The sequence below is a fragment of the Pieris rapae genome, chromosome 7, assembly GCF_905147795.1.
Source record: "Pieris rapae chromosome 7, ilPieRapa1.1, whole genome shotgun sequence".
Lineage (NCBI taxonomy): Eukaryota > Metazoa > Arthropoda > Insecta > Lepidoptera > Pieridae > Pieris > Pieris rapae.
Window position 1 is genome coordinate 9,683,900 of NC_059515.1, and position 19,925 is coordinate 9,703,824.

General features: G+C 33.6%; 1 protein-coding gene across 1 annotated transcript; it reads left to right on the plus strand.

Annotated features, from left to right (window-relative positions):
* Window positions 1-312: 312 nt before the first annotated feature.
* Window positions 313-19,621, plus strand: LOC111000480 (membrane alanyl aminopeptidase). Its single transcript, XM_022269925.2, has 15 exons — window positions 313-396; window positions 1,144-1,603; window positions 1,799-1,957; window positions 2,037-2,351; window positions 2,728-2,911; window positions 3,847-4,088; window positions 4,619-4,808; window positions 5,415-5,601; window positions 9,248-9,348; window positions 9,965-10,141; window positions 10,427-10,611; window positions 11,259-11,426; window positions 15,942-16,085; window positions 16,241-16,310; window positions 19,343-19,621. The coding sequence occupies exons 2-15, from the start codon at window positions 1,146-1,148 to the stop codon at window positions 19,550-19,552; spliced, it is 2,790 nt and encodes a 929-aa protein (XP_022125617.2). The 5' UTR covers window positions 313-396; window positions 1,144-1,145; the 3' UTR covers window positions 19,553-19,621.
* Window positions 19,622-19,925: the final 304 nt, after the last annotated feature.

Below are 19,925 nucleotides of genomic sequence, written 5' to 3' on the forward strand. Positions count from 1 at the left end.
AAGATTTTATTCCGTATATTTTTTTTAAACGTTTGTGTCACTTAGAAACTAAACAAGTTCAAAGTGAATAAAAATACAAGCAAGTATTCTGGTAAGTTATTTTTTTTTAACTAAATATAATATCATTTCTTACGTCTGTGAATGTAAGTTTAAAATTGCAGTTTCTACATTAAATATTTAAACAATTCCCTACAAGTGTTTTTTTTTTCGATGATCATACGTAAAAACACAAATTTATATAATATATTTGGAAGTGAAATCTACTGTAAACAATAAATAATCAAGATACTTGACATGTATTATCAACGACAATTGATAAGGTATCCAAGATGAACGTTATCTTTAACGTCTGATACAGCACAGTTTCAATATTTAACTGTCGATGAAGACACGGAGGTAAGAATTTCTAAATACTAAACTACTGTTTCTGGAAAAAAATTGCAGTTTTAATCTCGACAATTATTGAAAAGTCGGCAGCGCACTTGCGAGCCTTCTGGCCATTTAAGTGACCATGGGCGGTATCATTTAACATCAAATAAGCCTCCTGCCCGTTTGCCCTGTTATATTTTTCATACAGTGCAAAAAAAGAGACGAGTTTACATGAATTACAATCTAGGCTATACAATAGTTATGGCTAATAAATAATATTATGTTGACTTAATTTTATAAAATATTAATGAATAGCTTAAACTAAGGTAATTTTCATTAACGGTCTTAGTGTTCAGACAAAAATAGACTAAATCCGATTTTTTACAGTTTATCGCAATACAAATATGTTTAAAACTGATGGTTTTGAGTATATTTATTTACTTTTCTATACTAATATTATAAAGAGGAAAGGTTTGATTTTTTGTTTGTTTGTTTGTATGAATTGAATAGGCTCCGAAACTACTTGGCAGATTTGAAAAATTCTTTCACTGTTGGAAAGCTACATCATTCCTGAGTGACATAGGCTATATTTCATTTTCAAAAAAATAGGCATCCTTACTAAAATTACGATAACATTAACATTTGTTTATTATTTGATACAATTCTAACAGATGGCGCTGAGTTAAAGGTAGTAGTTTGGCAAGACGACGTTTGCCAGGTCAGCTAGTCTATTATATTCTTAGTAATTATTTTTTAACGTGCAAATATTTTCAGAAATGATTCGTCAAATGTTGATATTGACTCTGTGTAGCCTGCTTTTTGCAGTAGCTAGAAGTGATACAAATTATCGTCTTAATACAAGCATTGTACCATCATCTTACTCTATTGCTATAACTCCGTACTTTGATACGGGTGACGACAGAGCCTTTACATTTGACGGAGAAGTTATTATAAAATTCACAACAGAATCTAACATTAACAGAATAAAAATTCATTCAGTAGATTTGAATTTTAATGCATCTGATATCAATATAAGTAGTGGATCAGTATCAGTTAAATTAAATGAAGCGAATCCATTAGAATTTGACAAAAAATATGGTTTTGCTTACATAAATTTGGAATCGGATCTTATTGCTGGATATGAGTATGAACTAAGTATCGATTACAATGGTCCAATAAGGAAAGATCTTAATGGATTTTACTTGAATCATTATTATCAAGGTGGAGTAAAAAAGTAAGTACCTCCTCGATTATCTATTTCTGTTTCCAAATGAATTTCAAATCCGATAAAGAAATAAGAAAATGCCATATGGTTGTCAATGATAAGTACCGTTTTATCTACTAACTGATATGTATTTAGGATGAAGAACAATCCTTAAGTACATAAGAATGCTAACAAAGAAACAATTATATTAATTTATGTTTGTAGATGGCTAGGAGCAACTCAATTTGAATCAACAGATGCACGGAAAGCCTTCCCTTGTTTTGATGAGCCCGGATTAAAAGCTATATTCACACTTATAATAGATAGACCGGAGAGCTTTAAACCAAGTTTGACTAACACTAAAATACAGAGTTCTGTGCCACTGTAAGACATACATTTTCAAAATACATTATACTATAACATATTCATTTTGATTAAAAATTATTACACATTATTATTATAGGGCAAATGGCTATGTAAGAGAAATATTTTACCCAACACCAAGAATGTCTACTTACCTGGTAGCATTTCTTATATCAGAATTTGAAAGTGTTACAACAATTAAAAATGGTGACAATGAGTTTGGCGTATACACTCGACCAGAAGCAATCAATCAGACAGAATACGCCGTTGATTTCGGGCAAAGAGTTGTAGACGCTCTCGGTGATTACTTTGGGATCGATTACTACTCCGTGGACAGTAATTTAAAATTGGACCACGTTGCTCTTGTAGATTTTCAATCTGGAGCTATGGAAAATTGGGGACTTGTGAAATACAGGTAAGTGTATATAATCTCTCTCTACAATCGTTAAATCATGTCTGTTCGTCACGATCAGCAAGGAAGCACTGGAAAGGACTGTTTACATCTGTTTCCAGGGCCTCTTTTACGACGTTGTATAGTTTGAAAGATTATTGGGTATTTCACTTGCTCGTCCATCCATCTATCCATCTCTGGTTCATATCTAGTTCCACTAACCAAAATCATTTTCTCCAAGTTCTCATCCATCGCCTCTGCGCATTGTATGACTGAAATATGATATAATTCGTTGTCGGCATGGGTGCGAAGTTGGGTCAGGATAGATGTATGCGCTTGTGTGTGTGTGAATATAACAAAAGGAATTATAGAAATGGAAATGATTATAATTTTTTTATAGAGAGTCTCTATTGTTATACGTTCCGGAAGATTCAAGCCCGTACTACAAATATAGAGTGGCACAAATTGTTGCACATGAAACTACGCATATGTGGTTTGGAAATCTGGTCACTTGTCATTGGTGGAGTGACACTTGGCTTAACGAGGGATTTGCTAACTACTTTCAAGATTATATGACTTCTTTAGTAAGTACAAACAGTAAATAATCATCGTGTTGGTTTATTATACTACTTTGTATCTGAGATTTGCGTTAGTTTTACTGAGTAGATAGAAATACTTAGATATAAGTCAACGCAGTTTAATATTATTAAACTAGGTGCCGCCGCGAACTTTGTTTCGCCTTAATGTCTTTCACTTAGCCTCCCTTTTTACATTTAACATGTGATTGATATTACTATCTCATAGAGACAGATCGCTTTTACGCAAGAATAACCTGAGTACAAATAAAACTAATTTAATTTTTTGTCCATAAACAATTGCTCAGATTAAATTATTCATTCATTCAGAATAAATAAAAAACTGGTATTCGAGATTTGCTCTTAGCAACATATTTTGCGATTCACATTCTATATATGATATAGCAATATCGTAATATTGGGATAATCTACATTGATAGATCTCAATATTACGCGTGAACGGTTTGCGTGATAGTGAAAATAAGCAACATTGATGCCGTAGTTATTTAATTTTCCTTTGCATGTTATAATTAACATATAAATAGAAATGAAACCAACATTATATTTTGCTTACTATTTATTTTCGTTTATATATTTGTGCAATCAACTTACATTTTATTGCACATAAAAACAATGTACACTATTTAGCAAAACTTATAATACCAAACAAAAGAAAAGATTATTCAATGTATTGTGTGAAGAAAATCACTATCATAACAATAAATTTTTTTTTTACTTATATAAAATTAAAAAATTATCTATTAAGGAAAATAAATTATAATAATTCCTTAATAACAAAATTTTTACTTTAATTCAAAGTCAATCAAAAAATTAAGATTCCTAACCTTAATAGTAATTACCTTGCAATTTATTGAATAGTAACTTAATATTTTCAACGCTTCTCAAGTTTTAATAATTAAATATCAAATGATGGATACATTTAGATTGAGCCAAATGTCGGAGCTGCTGATCAACTGGTTATAGGCTCCGTATATGCGGCCTACGATGCTGATGAAAAATCAGATGCTGTTCCGATATCCAATAATGACGTTAATTCACCTGAAGAAATCAGCGGCCATTTTGGTACGATTACATACCAAAAAGCTGGCTCTATAATTCGCATGATTCATCACTTTATGGGTAATGATGCGTTTAAGTTTGGACTTCATACATATTTAGATGCCAAGTAAGTCTAACTTTAAAATATTATAATTTACATTATTATGTTTAATATACCGAACGAAAGTAATATGTTAGATGTTATAAGTAAGGTGTTGTATGTTGATAGATTAATTAATAAATAATGTTTTAAAATCTCTCTTCTCAAGTAAAATTTCAAAACATAATACAATGCATAGCAGTGATAGTCGCGCCCTTGATTTGAGAACTGTAAGGGCCTGTTTCACAATGTATGGATAAAGTGCCAAATAGCTGTGCAACACATAAATTATTCGAAAGTTAACAGTTCCAAATAAGATACTTGGCATTTCATGACAAATAGCGCTATCTGACAGTCGTGAAACGCAAAAATACTGTTTATCCAACAAATAAGTAACAAATAGCTTATTTGGAACTTATCCGGACATTGTGAAACAGGCCCTAAATGTAATATTAGAAGCATTTAATGTATATTTCTCTCTTTGACGTTCATAAGTGTACATTATGTTACCTACATGAATAAATGATTAAAAAAAAGTCAATTTTGTATATTTTTAGCCAATTGCAACCCAGTTATCCAGAAAATTTATACGCTGGTTTAGAAGAAGGAGTTGCTACTTTCAACGCGCTTTCTAGTTATCCAGGATATGATTTGACTTCTGTTATGAGTTCTTGGGTATCTCAAGCAGGACACCCTGTATTACACGTTGAAGTTGACCATGCTAACTCATTAGTGAAACTTAAACAGGTAAGCACTTTCGTCTCATTATAACATGTTACGAATTTACATCATGTAATTCTATACAAGAAAATTACTATACAGATGCGATAAATGCATATAAAAATACACTTTGTTTTAAAATATAATTTGGATTCATAAATCACGATGGGCAATCTTCACAACATTTGTTGGATTATCTTATTCACATTTAACTTATTTAACTATTTGTAAATTAATTACATATTATTAAGGTTAAAGCCCCAATATGATGTACCAGCATATAATCATTACATGTTTTGTATATCTAAATTCACATAGTATACTCGCTAATGATAATATAAATAAATAAAAATCTGTGTTTATAGCACAAGACGTTATGCAACAGAACGGCCATTAAAATTGTAATATCTAACTACTAAACGAATACGTCAACCAATAGCGTGCATTATATATCTATATCCCTTTCTCACTCTCTCTCTCTCTCAATCAGTCTCAATTGCTTGTTTTTTTTCGGCAAAACCGCTGCACATCTATGTGACGTTTGATACGTAAAAATTTACCCTCATGCACCTAAAGAAGTTTCACTAATAAATAATTATCACAAGAATTGATTTAATGGACAATACGTTACAGAAACGATTTTACATCGACCCTACTAAATCATCAGATGAGGTATACAAAATACCAATCACATACACAACAAGCAATGCTCCAAACTTTGATAACACAAAACCGAGTTTCATTATGGATGGTGAAACATATGAACTCTCGGTAAATCTTACAGAAGACACTTGGATTATTTTTAATATTCAAGAAACAGGTGATTTTTTAAATGTCTTAATTGATTTTAGAATTTGGTATTCTTATTTAATTTAATCTTTAAAACAAAAAAACAATGTGTATTGTAATATGGTCATATGTTGGTTTTGGGACTCAAATGATTAAATCGACCTATCCGTAGAACAGAGTCCGATGTGATCATTGAGCAAAAATGAGTTTAATAGCTAAACGAGATAAGGAATACGAACTCTACAGACGTGCGTTTTTAAAATTTTCGTATCTTGTTTAGTTTCGGAGATATAGAATCGAATAACGTACTATCTGACATTAATTCCGTATAAAAACGCACGACGTGATCAAGCGACGGCACGCGGTAAGCGACGGCTGCGCAGACGCCCCGTCCACTTGTCACTCCGGCCATTGTTCGGTGGAGAGAGGGTGTATTTGTGTTATGCGCTCAGATTTTTTTTTGTTTTGATGTACAAAATAAATTAACTGCTTTGCATGTAAACACATATTTTTAAAGATGTCACGTTCAAAGAAAATATTAGATATGCTACAAAAAACTGATGCAGAAAGGCCGGAACTTAGTGCACCATTTTCAAATTTTCGAAAAAAAGTGTAATTACTGGTATATTGACGATTTCAGCTGTATTATTTCGCGATACACACTAATAAATTCTTATATTAACAAACATCATATCTGTATTGCTTTAATATTGCATTTTTGACTCATTAAAGCATTGTGGGTGATTGATTTTAATATAGGACGTTTCTTGCCGGAGAGGTATAGAAAAGCATTTGTAGTGCGAAAATCATGCGAAAAAGCAATTGACATAATGCTAAGTCACAGAGTATTCATTTTTTCTATAATAATAAATAGTAAAAAGTAGAAGTCTTATGAAACATAAGGACGATTTTATATGAACATTTTTGGTATTTTAAGCGTATCATATGAATTTAAGACGTTTTTCTACGTAATCTGTAATATGATTTCTTGGTTTGATATTAAGATAGGACGTTGTTACTGGGATAATGTCATCAGTTAGGACGTTGTTCATTTAAAAAAATCGTTATAAATAATATTATAACGATTTTTTATTTACGGTCTGTTAACTTAATTTATTTATAATGTTTTATGAATAGCTATAATAATACTATACAGTATTTTTTATACTACAGCTCTGAACGCTGATGACAACGACATTAGACAACAGAGCTCACCTTTGCCCTCCGGTGAAAAAAAAAATCAGTCAAGAACTAGCTGATATATGGGAAGAAGTTCTGCATGAAGATATTACCTGACCGAAGATATTACTTGTGATAGCTTCATATCCAATGTGTCTGATCCGTCTGCCAAAGATGCTTACAGAAATCAACCTAGCACATTTTCTTTGCAAGTGCCTTCTAGTTTCGAGAACTGCCAACTTCTATGCCATCTCCTACTTATATTCATTCGATTTGCGATAGCTCATTATGCCCTAATAATGCAGACTTATTATCTGTAATTTCTTCGTCGTCTTTTAGCACCACGAATTCACCTTCTTCGCACGTAAGCTATCCCACCGTGAATCCTAAAACGACTAGAAAACGTAAGAGGTGCCCAAAAGAATGGACAGACCTTAAACGCAAATGCCTTAAGAACTTAGGTAAGAAATATGTCACGATAAAAGGAAAAGCCGTAGACGAAAAAACGATGTGGCCGTCAGGTATACCGTTACAAATGTCCTAATAAAATATCTCAACAACAGCGGTTGGAATGTTTCACAAAATTTTGCCAACTGGGATATCAAGCAGTGGAATTTCATCATCAAATATTCCGATAAAATGAAGAAGAAAAGATGCCTGAGTCAAGACACTCCTAGTAATAGAAAGCATACTTTTAACTATTATCTGTCGCTGATCACAGGTTCTAGCGAATCTTACTGCGAGAAATCGAAGTATGCCAAACATTGCTTATTCTTGCCGAGATAAATATGAGATAAAAAAATGCATGGAAGAAGTACGATGAAAGTGCTATTTTAGAAGAGGAAAGACGGAGTCGCCACGATAATCATAAGATTGTTATAGATGACGCAATGAAACAAAGTGTTTGTGACCATGGTCGCATTTGCATTGTAGGCATTTGCCCGAACATGGTCACATGCAAGCGATTCATCAACTTTTTTAATTAAGCAACTGGGACAAATGTCCCAGTCCATCGTCCATCGTATCGAATACGCAAGAATAGCCAAAAGCTCTACCTACAAGGAGACAAGTATCGCCAAAATGTTCAAATTGTATCTTGAATGGTTCGAACCCGAGAAATACATCTCTAAGGCTACAAAGAAACGCCAATATCGTGACATTGTCAACTTAAACTTCAATCTAGCTTTTCATATTTCCAAAAGGGATTAGTGCGACGAATGTCACGTTTTTCGATTGAAAAATAATCCAACAGACCAAGAAAAAGAAACTTTTCAACAGCACCAGACTAATAAGAAGATCGAAAGTAACTTAAAAGGCCAAGATAAGAAAGACGCTGAGGAGTCAAATGGAAACATGGTTGCTGCTGTGTTTGATTTTTAAAATGTATTGCAGCGTCCTCATGGCAATATAAACTTATTTTACTATAACAGAAAGTTTTCTTCATTTAACTTCACAGTTTTTGGCATGGGTAAAAGGGAGGCCGTTTGCTATATTTGGGATGAATCTGTGGCAAAACGTGGCTCAAACGAGATCAGGAGTTGTCTCTTAGATTTTATTCAGGCTAATGTTGACCGTGGGTCAAAGAGTTTCGCTATTGGTCAGACAATTGACAATGCTGGCCAAAATCGTAACCGCTTTGTATTTTCAATGTACGTTTACGCAGCAGAAAAGTTCAATAAATGCATAATACACTGCTTCTTTCAGAAAGGACACACTCAAAATGAAAGGGACAGTGTCTGTGATACGAAATGCTATTTAAGTTTTAACTTTTGCGCCAAAAAAATAGTCTTAGCTATATTTATTTATTTATTTTTATTTATTGTAAAATTTTATTGTTATTAAGTATGTTTGTTTGAACATAATATTGTTGATTATATAACTAATGCGAAGTTTAAATTTCTCCATACGCGTCTCCTGTAATTTTCCTATTCTATGTACCTATCTGTAGTTTTAGACTATGTTCAAAGTGGTGCCTTCTAATAGTTAACATATCTATTTTAAGATTTTATAACTAATAAACTATTTTTAATAATATTCTTAATTTTTATTTAGTTACATGGGATCATATGGCGAACATTATGTTTAAAAAATTTAAGATGTTTATTTACATAGGACTCCTAAGGGATGGGTAATTCCAAAAAAAAATACCCTTGTTAATATAGAACGTCACTTAATTCATACATCTCCGTAAAAAAACGTACAATGTTTACTACGGGCACCCGCTCTTCCGCCATAAAACGTCCTATGTTTATATAAAACTCACTATCTCGGTAAATAAGAGGATAAGAAATATACACTACATAGCATTTAACTAGGCTGGGGTGTTGTCATATCATACCAAAAAATCAAAATCTCAAGTCTCACTGTTTAAGAATTACACAAGTCAACAACTTCTCTAGCCTCTACTGAAAACTATCAATCCTGCAGATGGAACTCTGTTCTACGGATAGGTCGAAATATATAAGATTTAATTTTCTGATTCAGCCATATACTTTCAGGTTTTTATAGAGTGTCATATGATGATCACACTTGGCAATTAATATTCAAGGCATTGAGAGGAACTAAAAGGGAAGAAATTCACTATTTAAACAGAGCTAAGGTAATATATTAAGATATTGCTTCAACCTTTAGTTATAATAATCGCATTTTTCGAAGATTATCGAATTTTGACATTCCATGTAAGATCAAACTCAAAAACTCTCTAAAACATAATTTATTTTTCTATATTGCTATAAGCTCTAATATACATATATAAGGCCTACATTAGATATTGTAAATTTCAATTCTGATTATAAAGAAAATTTTATTGGAGTGAATAAATCGCGCCTAGTAAAAATTGCAGGGCAAATTGGCACAGCTTTGTATATTTTCAATCATGTTTCATCCTAAATCATGCTGAATAAACACACTGAAAGCTATTTGAATAGTGTAATAAGTCAACTAATATACATTTTATACACAACTATATTACAATTTTCACGGGGACGCTGCACTAACTACTACACTACTACGTATAAATTAATATAGATAAAGTTGTGGCTACAAACGGTTTGTTTACCAAAATGAAGCATAAACCGAAATTAAATAATAATATCTTGAATTATTTTAGAATGAAACAGCGAGTCTTTAAATGTAGTAACAAATTTGATCAAAACCTAATTTATAACCTGTTGAGTGTTTGTAGTATAAAGTGACTAATACAAAAATACTTGCAGATTATAAACGATTTGTTCGCATTTCTATTCAGCGATGAAATTAAATTTACTATGCTATACGAGGGACTAGAGTTTTTACACGAAGAAAAAAGTTATCCCGTTTGGTACGCCGCAGTTCGTGGTTTAAAGAAATTAAGGAATATGTATATTGGAAGCGAAACGTTATCCTTAATTGATGTAAGTATTGTATATGTTTCTTTAAGAGGTTATGGTAAACATATTTATAGAAGTTAGTTTAATCCATATCTTTTGAAATATATTTTATTTAATCATGGAGCAAATAAGATATTTCAGATGTTTAAAGAAGGAAAAATTGAAAATCATCCTATTCAAAATATACTTCAGTTCTTAAAATACTTATTCACATTAAAAACCTCAGAACTTGGACGAGACATCAATCAGAACATACGAATTTATGAATGAGTTTTGAAAGTATAAAATATATGTAATGTTTTCTTGCAGGCATATTCTCTTCAATTGATTGATAGTGCAATCAAGAATCTGGGCTATGATGTAAATCCTATGGATGATTATGACACACTTAGAAACAGAATGCAAATCCTTGACTTGGCTTGTCAACTCGGCCATCAAGGTTGTATCGATAACGCTGCTGCGAAGTACAAAGAACTGAAGGAAAATGGTAAAGAGTAAGTATCAATATTATTAGTAAATTAATAACTTAATAGATTTTTTTTTACAATTGCTCAAACTAAATTAGAAGCATTCACGAAAGTTTTGTATTACTTGTTCGATGTTAGACTTACTTCGTTCATAAAAATTTTTAATTTTTCTTTGCTAAAAATTGACTGATTTATGAATTTTATAGATATACCTAGGTATAAATAAATAAAAACAAAAGAACAGTTAGTTCAGCGACAGACTCTCCCAGAGAGCCCTTGAATTTTGGCCTACATGGGTGATCCAAGAAAGCACTCACTAGCTGAAGAAGTTTTATTTGAATGTATACGCCAAATACACTAAGTACCAATGCACTTCGTGAATTAGTAGCCAATGCATTATAAACTGATAGTTACCTGAAATAAACCGAAAAACTATATATTTTCTGATTCACCCTTGTTAATGAACTATTTAACAAGGAGTGCACACTAATTCTGCTCTATATAATATCCCTATTGTACAATCAAGTGTCTACTTATACTGCTTTAAATTATCGTCTTCTGAGTATCTTTGTTACTTATCACCAAGTGCTCTAAAAAGATTGTTGTCGACTGTGGCTGCCTGTTTTTGAAATATACTTATCACCATAAAGCTTTACATTAAATTCTTATTGCAGAATATCGCCAAGCTTACGTTCTGTCTCCTACTGTACGGGATTGCGGTTTGGAGATGGAAAAGACTACGATTTCTTATGGAGTCGAATGGCGTCTACAAATGTCGCGAATGAAGCACGAACCATTGGAGAAATATTGGGATGTACAACAGACGAAGAGAAGTTAAAAAGGTGCGTATTTATATAAGTCTACTAGCGGATCCGACAGACGTTGTCCTGTCTACACGTCTTTAATTTCAAAATTTCAATTTTTAATAAGCCATTTTGATGAAAATTATTATTCAAATGTTATGACAATATCTAACGATCCAGCACATGGTCACACACGATATAACACAATGATAACAAAACTTTTTTTAAATTTCGGGACAGACTAAAATTAAAATTCGAATATTATTTAAAATTTGACACTGCGATGGTAGCGCCGTCTGTCGGATCCAATGTAAAACATTCCAAAATCAACAACAACTAATAAATTGAAAATTAATTAAAAAAACATTGTCCAGCGGACAAAATTGTGAATCTAAACCATTCCCAGATCCCCTTGAACACACACAAAAAATTTCGTCTAAATCGGTCCAGTCGTTTGGGAGGAGTTCAGTCACATACACACGCACACAAGAAATATATATATTAAGATTTGTGCTCATAATTAGGTCATAGATTTCTTACACTACTAGGTCAGTATTCCGCATTATCTAGTCATTATAGTAATAAACCTTATTATTCGATAATATAGAAAGAGGGTTTTTACGACACTACCATTTAAAATTTAATACAGTTAGCCATGATTTTTACGTAATTCATTTAATATCTAGAATTACACAACAAAGCAAAATCGAAATAGAACAATACTTTTAATTAATACAAGAAGTCAAAATAAGAAAGTTTAATGTTTGTGATATTATGGAGTTGAATTATATATTGTTACGAAGACGGGTCAACTGCAATGTTTTTAGATTTTTACACTACTTAGAGAACTTTTCAGCAGGCTGAAATATGATTTATGACCGTTTCAGGAGAGGGTCAATCACATATTAGAAAATCGAAATTTACGTAATGTTGCCGTAGTTTTCAGGAGGCTGAAACATTTTTTCAGTCGGTTTCAGAACACGTATAGACGAATGGTACACTTTTCAGCAGACCCGTTTTCAGGCGTTTTCAGGCCTGGTTATACCCCTTTGATGAAGGAATATTCTAGAACGAATTTTCTAGGTGTGGGACAAGCACTGGTTGATACGCGAAAGAGAGAAAAGTTAAGAACCTTCTCGAAGCTAGACCGAGAACTCTAGAACGTCGTACGACAAGCACGTAGCAGTGTGCGAAAGAGATAGAAAGTACGCGCGTTCTAGAATTAGGCGATCGCTACTCAGTAGCGCTCCCGCCTAGAAAGTTCTCGTAAACATCGGAAACATCGTTCGAGATTCTTCCCAGGGATATATAAGCGAGCCAAAACGCGACCACTCAGTTCAGTTTTGAATGCGATTCCAAGCGATAAACAGCGAAGAGAAAAAGTGCGATTAAGTGATACCAGTGATAAAGTACTGAGTGATTTAAGTGATTAGTGACAGTGTTTCATTGTGTGTGTTATTAGTGTTTTTCTGTGCGTAATTTCAAGATATTAGTGTAAACGAATTCCTCATAGATTTTATTGAAATAAACCCTTGAATAATTCGACGGCGTTTTCTATCCGATCCCCTAGCTCGTAACATTTTGGTGTCAGAAGTGGGATAGAAAAATGCCAGTTACTCCGAGGGAGAATCAAGAGGAGTTCGTGACAGTGTCTGCAGCAGATGCGGAGATGCAGACAAAGAAAACGGAGACTCTAATATCAAAGTTTGAAAACCTGGACAGTAGGTTTTCCGAACAGGAGAAACGCTTGCTTAAGTTAGAAAAGGAGGTTCAGTGCCTTAAGATGTCTGGATTTGTGGAATCATCTGGAACGCTGGAAGCACCTACTTTTAATGGTTCTTCTTCTTGGGACGCCTACAAGGTACAGTTTGAGGCTTTATGCAAGATAAACGGTTGGAAAGATAATCAGGCTATGGCTGCCCTTATGTTGGGACTGCGAGGTGAAGCCCTGGACGTGTTGGAAGTTATGACAGGAGATGTGACGCTAACGCGACTGCTGGATGACCTGGAGTTACGTTATGGAGACTCACATTTAGAGCCAGTCTACAGGGCTCAATTACGGGAGAGAATGCAGCGACCAAATGAGAGCTTGCAAGAATGGGGTCTGGAAATAGAGAAGCTGGTAAGGAAAGCTTACGCATCCTTACCAGATGTAGCAGACAAGATATTAGTGCAAACCTTCATAGATGGAATTAGAGATCGTGAAGTCAGGCTGAGAGTGAACCTTGGTCACCACAAGAACCTGAAGGACGCTCTAGCCCATGCGTTGGAGGTAGAGGCGATTCAGAAAGATCCTCGACCTTACCGCATTAGGGCTGTCACGGAAAGAGCTACTGGGCAACGTGGGCCAACCTGTTACATCTGTGGGGAAGTAGGGCACATGAGGTTTTCGTGCCCTAAGAAAGACTTCCGAGGTGATGTAAAGGCTAGACGTGGAAATACCTTAGTCATCGACGGGGAAGTCAATGGAACTAAGTGTAATGTGACACTTGATACTGGAGCTTCACGGACAGTAATCAGACACCAACTTCTGAAGACATTTTCTAGAAACCCTTCTAGAGGAATTGCACAGCTTGTTACAGCTACGGGTCAACGCATAGCCGATCGGGGAGAAGGTATCGCGACCTTCAAGATTGGTGAACGTTTTTACAGACACAAGGTAGTTCTTGCTGACATAGTAGATGACTGTATAATCGGGTTAGACTTTATGAAGTTTTACAAATGTAAGATAGATCTGGAAAAAGGGATCTTCAAGTGCGGAGAACAGGAAGTCTCCTTAAAAGGCAACTCTTCAAATTGTGGTTATGACGTCTGTAGAGTAATCGATGTGGACGGACAGGCCAGTAAGCAACAAGAGTGGAACGCAGTTCGCACATTTCCGGCTAACTATGAGGAAGCCTTGTCAATACACCTATCAAAGGCAGAGGAACAATTAAAGAAATTTTCTGATATGTTATCGATCCATGAAAGAGAGCTAATAAGGAGTTCAGATGATGCGTCTCAAAGGCCAAGTGAAAAAGTCACCAAACAGGACGGAAGGGATGGTCACGTGAGGATGCTTAGAACAGATACCATTCGTTCAGATTTCGGTGGTAGGTTGATGCAGATAGAACAGCAAGAGGATTGTGACATTAAACCAATTCTGGACTGGATGAAATCTTCAGCTGTCAAGCCACAATGGAGTGAAGTTGCATCTACAAGTAACACTACTAAGAGTTACTGGGCTGAATGGGACAGTTTAGTTCTACATAATGGAGTGTTATGTCGCAAATTGAAAAATGCTCAAGGCGATCATTTGCAGTTAGTGGTGCCAAGATCCAAGGTTCGCGACATACTAGAAATGTGTCATATTGAGTTGTCTAGTGGACATTTAGGAGTAAAAGGGACTCTTAGGAAGGTTAAAGAAATATTTTACTGGATTAATTATCGTGAAGATGTAGAAGACTGGATCAAGAAATGTAAAGCTTGTGCAGGCGATAAGGATTCGCAGACTCGGTCGCGAGGGAAAAGGATAATGATGAAAAGAAGTGATGATGCTCGGGACGAGCATGTCTAAGGAGAGGGTAGTGTTACGAAGACGGGTCAACTGCAATGTTTTTAGATTTTTACACTACTTAGAGAACTTTTCAGCAGGCTGAAATATGATTTATGACCGTTTCAGGAGAGGGTCAATCACATATTAGAAAATCGAAATTTACGTAATGTTGCCGTAGTTTTCAGGAGGCTGAAACATTTTTTCAGTCGGTTTCAGAACACGTATAGACGAATGGTACACTTTTCAGCAGACCCGTTTTCAGGCGTTTTCAGGCCTGGTTATACCCCTTTGATGAAGGAATATTCTAGAACGAATTTTCTAGGTGTGGGACAAGCACTGGTTGATACGCGAAAGAGAGAAAAGTTAAGAACCTTCTCGAAGCTAGACCGAGAACTCTAGAACGTCGTACGACAAGCACGTAGCAGTGTGCGAAAGAGATAGAAAGTACGCGCGTTCTAGAATTAGGCGATCGCTACTCAGTAGCGCTCCCGCCTAGAAAGTTCTCGTAAACATCGGAAACATCGTTCGAGATTCTTCCCAGGGATATATAAGCGAGCCAAAACGCGACCACTCAGTTCAGTTTTGAATGCGATTCCAAGCGATAAACAGCGAAGAGAAAAAGTGCGATTAAGTGATACCAGTGATAAAGTACTGAGTGATTTAAGTGATTAGTGACAGTGTTTCATTGTGTGTGTTATTAGTGTTTTTCTGTGCGTAATTTCAAGATATTAGTGTAAACGAATTCCTCATAGATTTTATTGAAATAAACCCTTGAATAATTCGACGGCGTTTTCTATCCGATCCCCTAGCTCGTAACAATATGTTAATTTTTGTTCCGATAAATTTCACGTAAATTAAAAGTAATCCTTTTTAAATATTGTGTATCCTATCTTAACGGTTAAAAAAATCTAATCAAAACGGTTGAGTTTATGAGATATCTTCAATGGCAAATTTTAATTAATAATGGTTAAAAAAATTAATATTAAAGCATTGTAGTGAAATAAGTTTATATATTACAGTTTTCTAGTATCGACGCAAGAGGAAAACAGTCCAATACTAACTCAAGATCTGACTGTACCTCTAAGCAGTGTTCTGACTAATCACAGCCAGGTTTCCCTAGTAATTGAAGAATTGGACAAGAACTTAGCACTATGGAAATCTATGTATGTATTTTTTTAAACAACATTATTTTTCCTAACGCATTCAATTCAATCCCTCAGCATCATCCATAATTCAGATCGTTTATAGCTTAACATATTAAATTGCATTTTAAAAAAGGAATATATATGTATGGGTTTTCAAGACATTTTTTTTTCAGTTATCCATCATTCGACGGAGTTCTATCATCAATCGCCTCAGCTCTACATACACAAAACGAATTTGATACTGTAAGTATAAGTTTACAAATATTAAATATCCTATACTATTTTAGTAAGTTGTAATGTTCACAAATTTCTTCAAACCAATTTATATCTTTTGTGATTTAAACCCAAACCTCAATTTGCGAATTTCCCAGAAGTGATCCAAATGTACGCCATCGAATGCCCTGAATCTATAAGATTCTTGTGCGTGCATACATATATATGATATGTCCTGCGATATGCATTTACTTCGCGCGAGTTTTTTTTTAGACATGTATTATTCAAGTGATCATTTTTGTCCCTTCGACACCCCCTTAGCTAAGCTAGGTAGTATAGCGTACCATTTAGATCAGAATTACCTTTGAAGACCTGTCTTCTATGTTTGATGACACGCCACGTTTTTTCTTTACTCCATAATTGGCTCAGGCTGTACGTGGGTAACACTGAAAATGTTTAGAACTGGCCAGTTAGAAACATTGCTAATGAAAACTTTTTTGAATTTCAATTTTAGAACTCTTTGGTAACCTAATGTTGTTTATTGCATTCATTAACATTATTATAAATTGGCGGCAAATGTAAAACTCGTGGTACACGTGAAAATGAACCTAACGCTCAAAAACTGTCGGTCAATGATTTATTATGACTTTCGTTGTGGGCTAACTTAACAACATCATACAGTCATATTGTACTGACCTAGCGCCTTTCATGTGTTCCCAAGAAATAAAGATAAAATTCGAGGTATTCGCTTTACGATCTTCAGGTAAGATGCTGTGAAAGCGAACGGAAATGCCATAGAAGAGACCCCTGTAAGAATGGGCTGACACTGCTTTTCTCAGTGGTTCCATCGAATGCGACAACGTGTAGAAAAGAAAAATAATAAAAGTATTGGCAACTTTCTACTCTAAGCCGTTTTTCATTTTCTAAACATTTTCAGATGTGCAGTTATAATGTACATTATGTTACTATTATTATTTAACTGAAAGCCCATGGTAAAAGAAAATATCTTGAAGAAACCATCGTATTTAAGACGCAAACATTTTCAACGCGGCTTTCTCTATGAAAAAAAAATTAAAGTACACTTTAATTAGTTCGAATGAAAATAGAATCTGTTTGTCGTAACCCTTCATTATGTGTTTGGTCATTTAGGTCACAACGAGTAATTAGCTAAAAGGTCAATAAAGGGATGTGACTCGGCAAATATTTATGATACTCTAGCACTTTATTGAGTTGATTTGTAAAGGATTTTTTTTGTACAAATGTACAGAAATGTAAGAGTTAGTAATATTTCTCTACTTCGTGGTAAACCTATGAATTATAACCACTGTTAGGGTGGAATCAAACAATTTTAATTTTGTTCAACTTAATAAACTAGGTAAACTTAAAGTTTTGTTTTGTTTTTTGTCGAAAAAATTGTATTTGTTTATTTTCTATTATTATTTCATTTCGTATTTCTTTGAAATATCATAAGCGATATTTACAATAATAAACAATCCCACACACTAGCCTTTTCCATGTTTTCTGTGATCATGACCTAGAATACAAAACTATACAGAAAAATGGTGATTCATATAATATCATTTGGCACTTAGCCAATAACCCAAAATAAACTGTAATACTCAAATCACTTAAATCCTTTTCACTTTCGTTGTTAAAATTCGTAATGATTCCAAAATAGTGGTATTGTTAATAATCTGATGTGGCGTACAGTAATATTTTTGTGGCTGCTTTAATTAAGATATACCATATTAAAATTGTTGTATTGATTTACTTCAGTAAAATAGGTAGTCTGAATTCGCCACCTTAGCTGTAATTATTTATTGTAGATGTTTTTGATGATTTATTTAATCTTTGATCTTTCCTGGCGTCGCATATTTGGACATAATATCTTAATTTTGTACTCAAACATATTTGCATTCTAATAGAGAAAAATCGGTCTAGTAGTTCTTCAGTTTAATCGTAACAAATTTAGAATTCTTCCCACTTTAAAATATTCTTAGTGATATATCGATGTAATACACGAAAAATGTAGAATTTCAAATCATATTTTAACGAAAGTTGTTGCCGGTTTAAATATGGCAAAGTTTTGTATAATTGCGTATTTACGTTCGCGAACAATGACAGAAAACACCTGCTTACAGATGGATTTTAATTCCGATTTATAGAAATATACTTTTATGAGTGATCACTGACAATAATCCTTACATAAATTAGAGGTTTTCACACTTCAGAGGAAACGTTATTATTAAACAAATGCAATGCAACACATCTGAAATAGCCATTGAAATTGTGCCAATTCTGTTGACACTGAAGTTTCGTTCAATGGCAAAACAATTAAACGAAATTAATCATGTATGGTTCATAATTACGTAGATGTGAAAATAGCAAGGTTAATGAGAAATTAGAACAATCGCTTTTCATAAATAATAGAACTAATAAGATGTTATAACTTCCTCAATCATTAATTTCAATTTCATCGTTTAATTTTAGGAAAATTAAACGATTATTTTTTTAATGGAATAAATTAAGTTGTTTGATTGCACTTGGTATCACAATAAGGCGAGCCCCTATTATAATTGTATATACAATATTATATGTAAACAAAAAAAATTTCGTAATTTTTTTTTAAGTCAAATTATGATAACAGTCTTTTGTTTAATTAAATAATTAAGCAATAAAACATTCTATAATCGTTTTATTCCTTTATTATTGCGTAAAGTCTAAAATCGGACTTGAAAATAACCGTGGTTACTGAGTTCACCTAGTCGAAGGGAAATATTATATAATTTTATTTGAACATATGATATTTCGTAATAACTGAGGATTATTCAATGCCGATGTGCTAACCTAAAGAAAGAACATAATCGATGAATAATATACAATCGTTGAAATGAATCAGTTGCATGATACATTACATCTGTAAAATTAAATATTAAAATACGTGTCAAATAAAGATTTAAAAGTCTATTCTATCTCTATCTTATATATCTATATATATCCTTATTATAAGATTATTACAGATACTTTCATTACCTAAGCACTGAACTTTGTCTTTCTTTCAGTTTGATTCCTGGCTCTCTTCCTGTGAGGAATGTGGTGAGGAAGCCGTGTCAAAAGCGAAAAGTTCTTTGACAGCAGCAAAAGCAGTAACTTCATGGGCTGACAACCATAATTTAGATATCCTGGCCACTTTAAAGGGCAGCGCTCGTATTGTTTCTTCCTCTATGTTTATGATTATTTCTGGAATAATTTGGGCAGTTTGTGCCTTGTAATTATCTAAATATATTAAAAAAAATAATGTATATAATTTATTGCAAGTAACTGAAATTTTTCTTTAATTAGGTATTAAATAGAATATAGGATAGAAAATTAGCCCAGTCATATTAGGGCTTTCACCTCGGAATGAAAGATAATAAGCTGCAAATTGGTATGAACCTTTGTTTTGTCATTCTAAATGTTGTCTCAAAAGTCACAATCGTTATCGTGTCCGCGTCTCAAGATATTCAAGGTCAAAGGTCACAAAAATCGGTTTTTCGCGAATATCTGGCTTCCTATCGGTTAAATGAGATTTGCATTTATTATAAAAGTTGTAGGCTATAAAATTCCCTACAACTTTTGTTTAAACTTTTTTTTCATACGACCAAC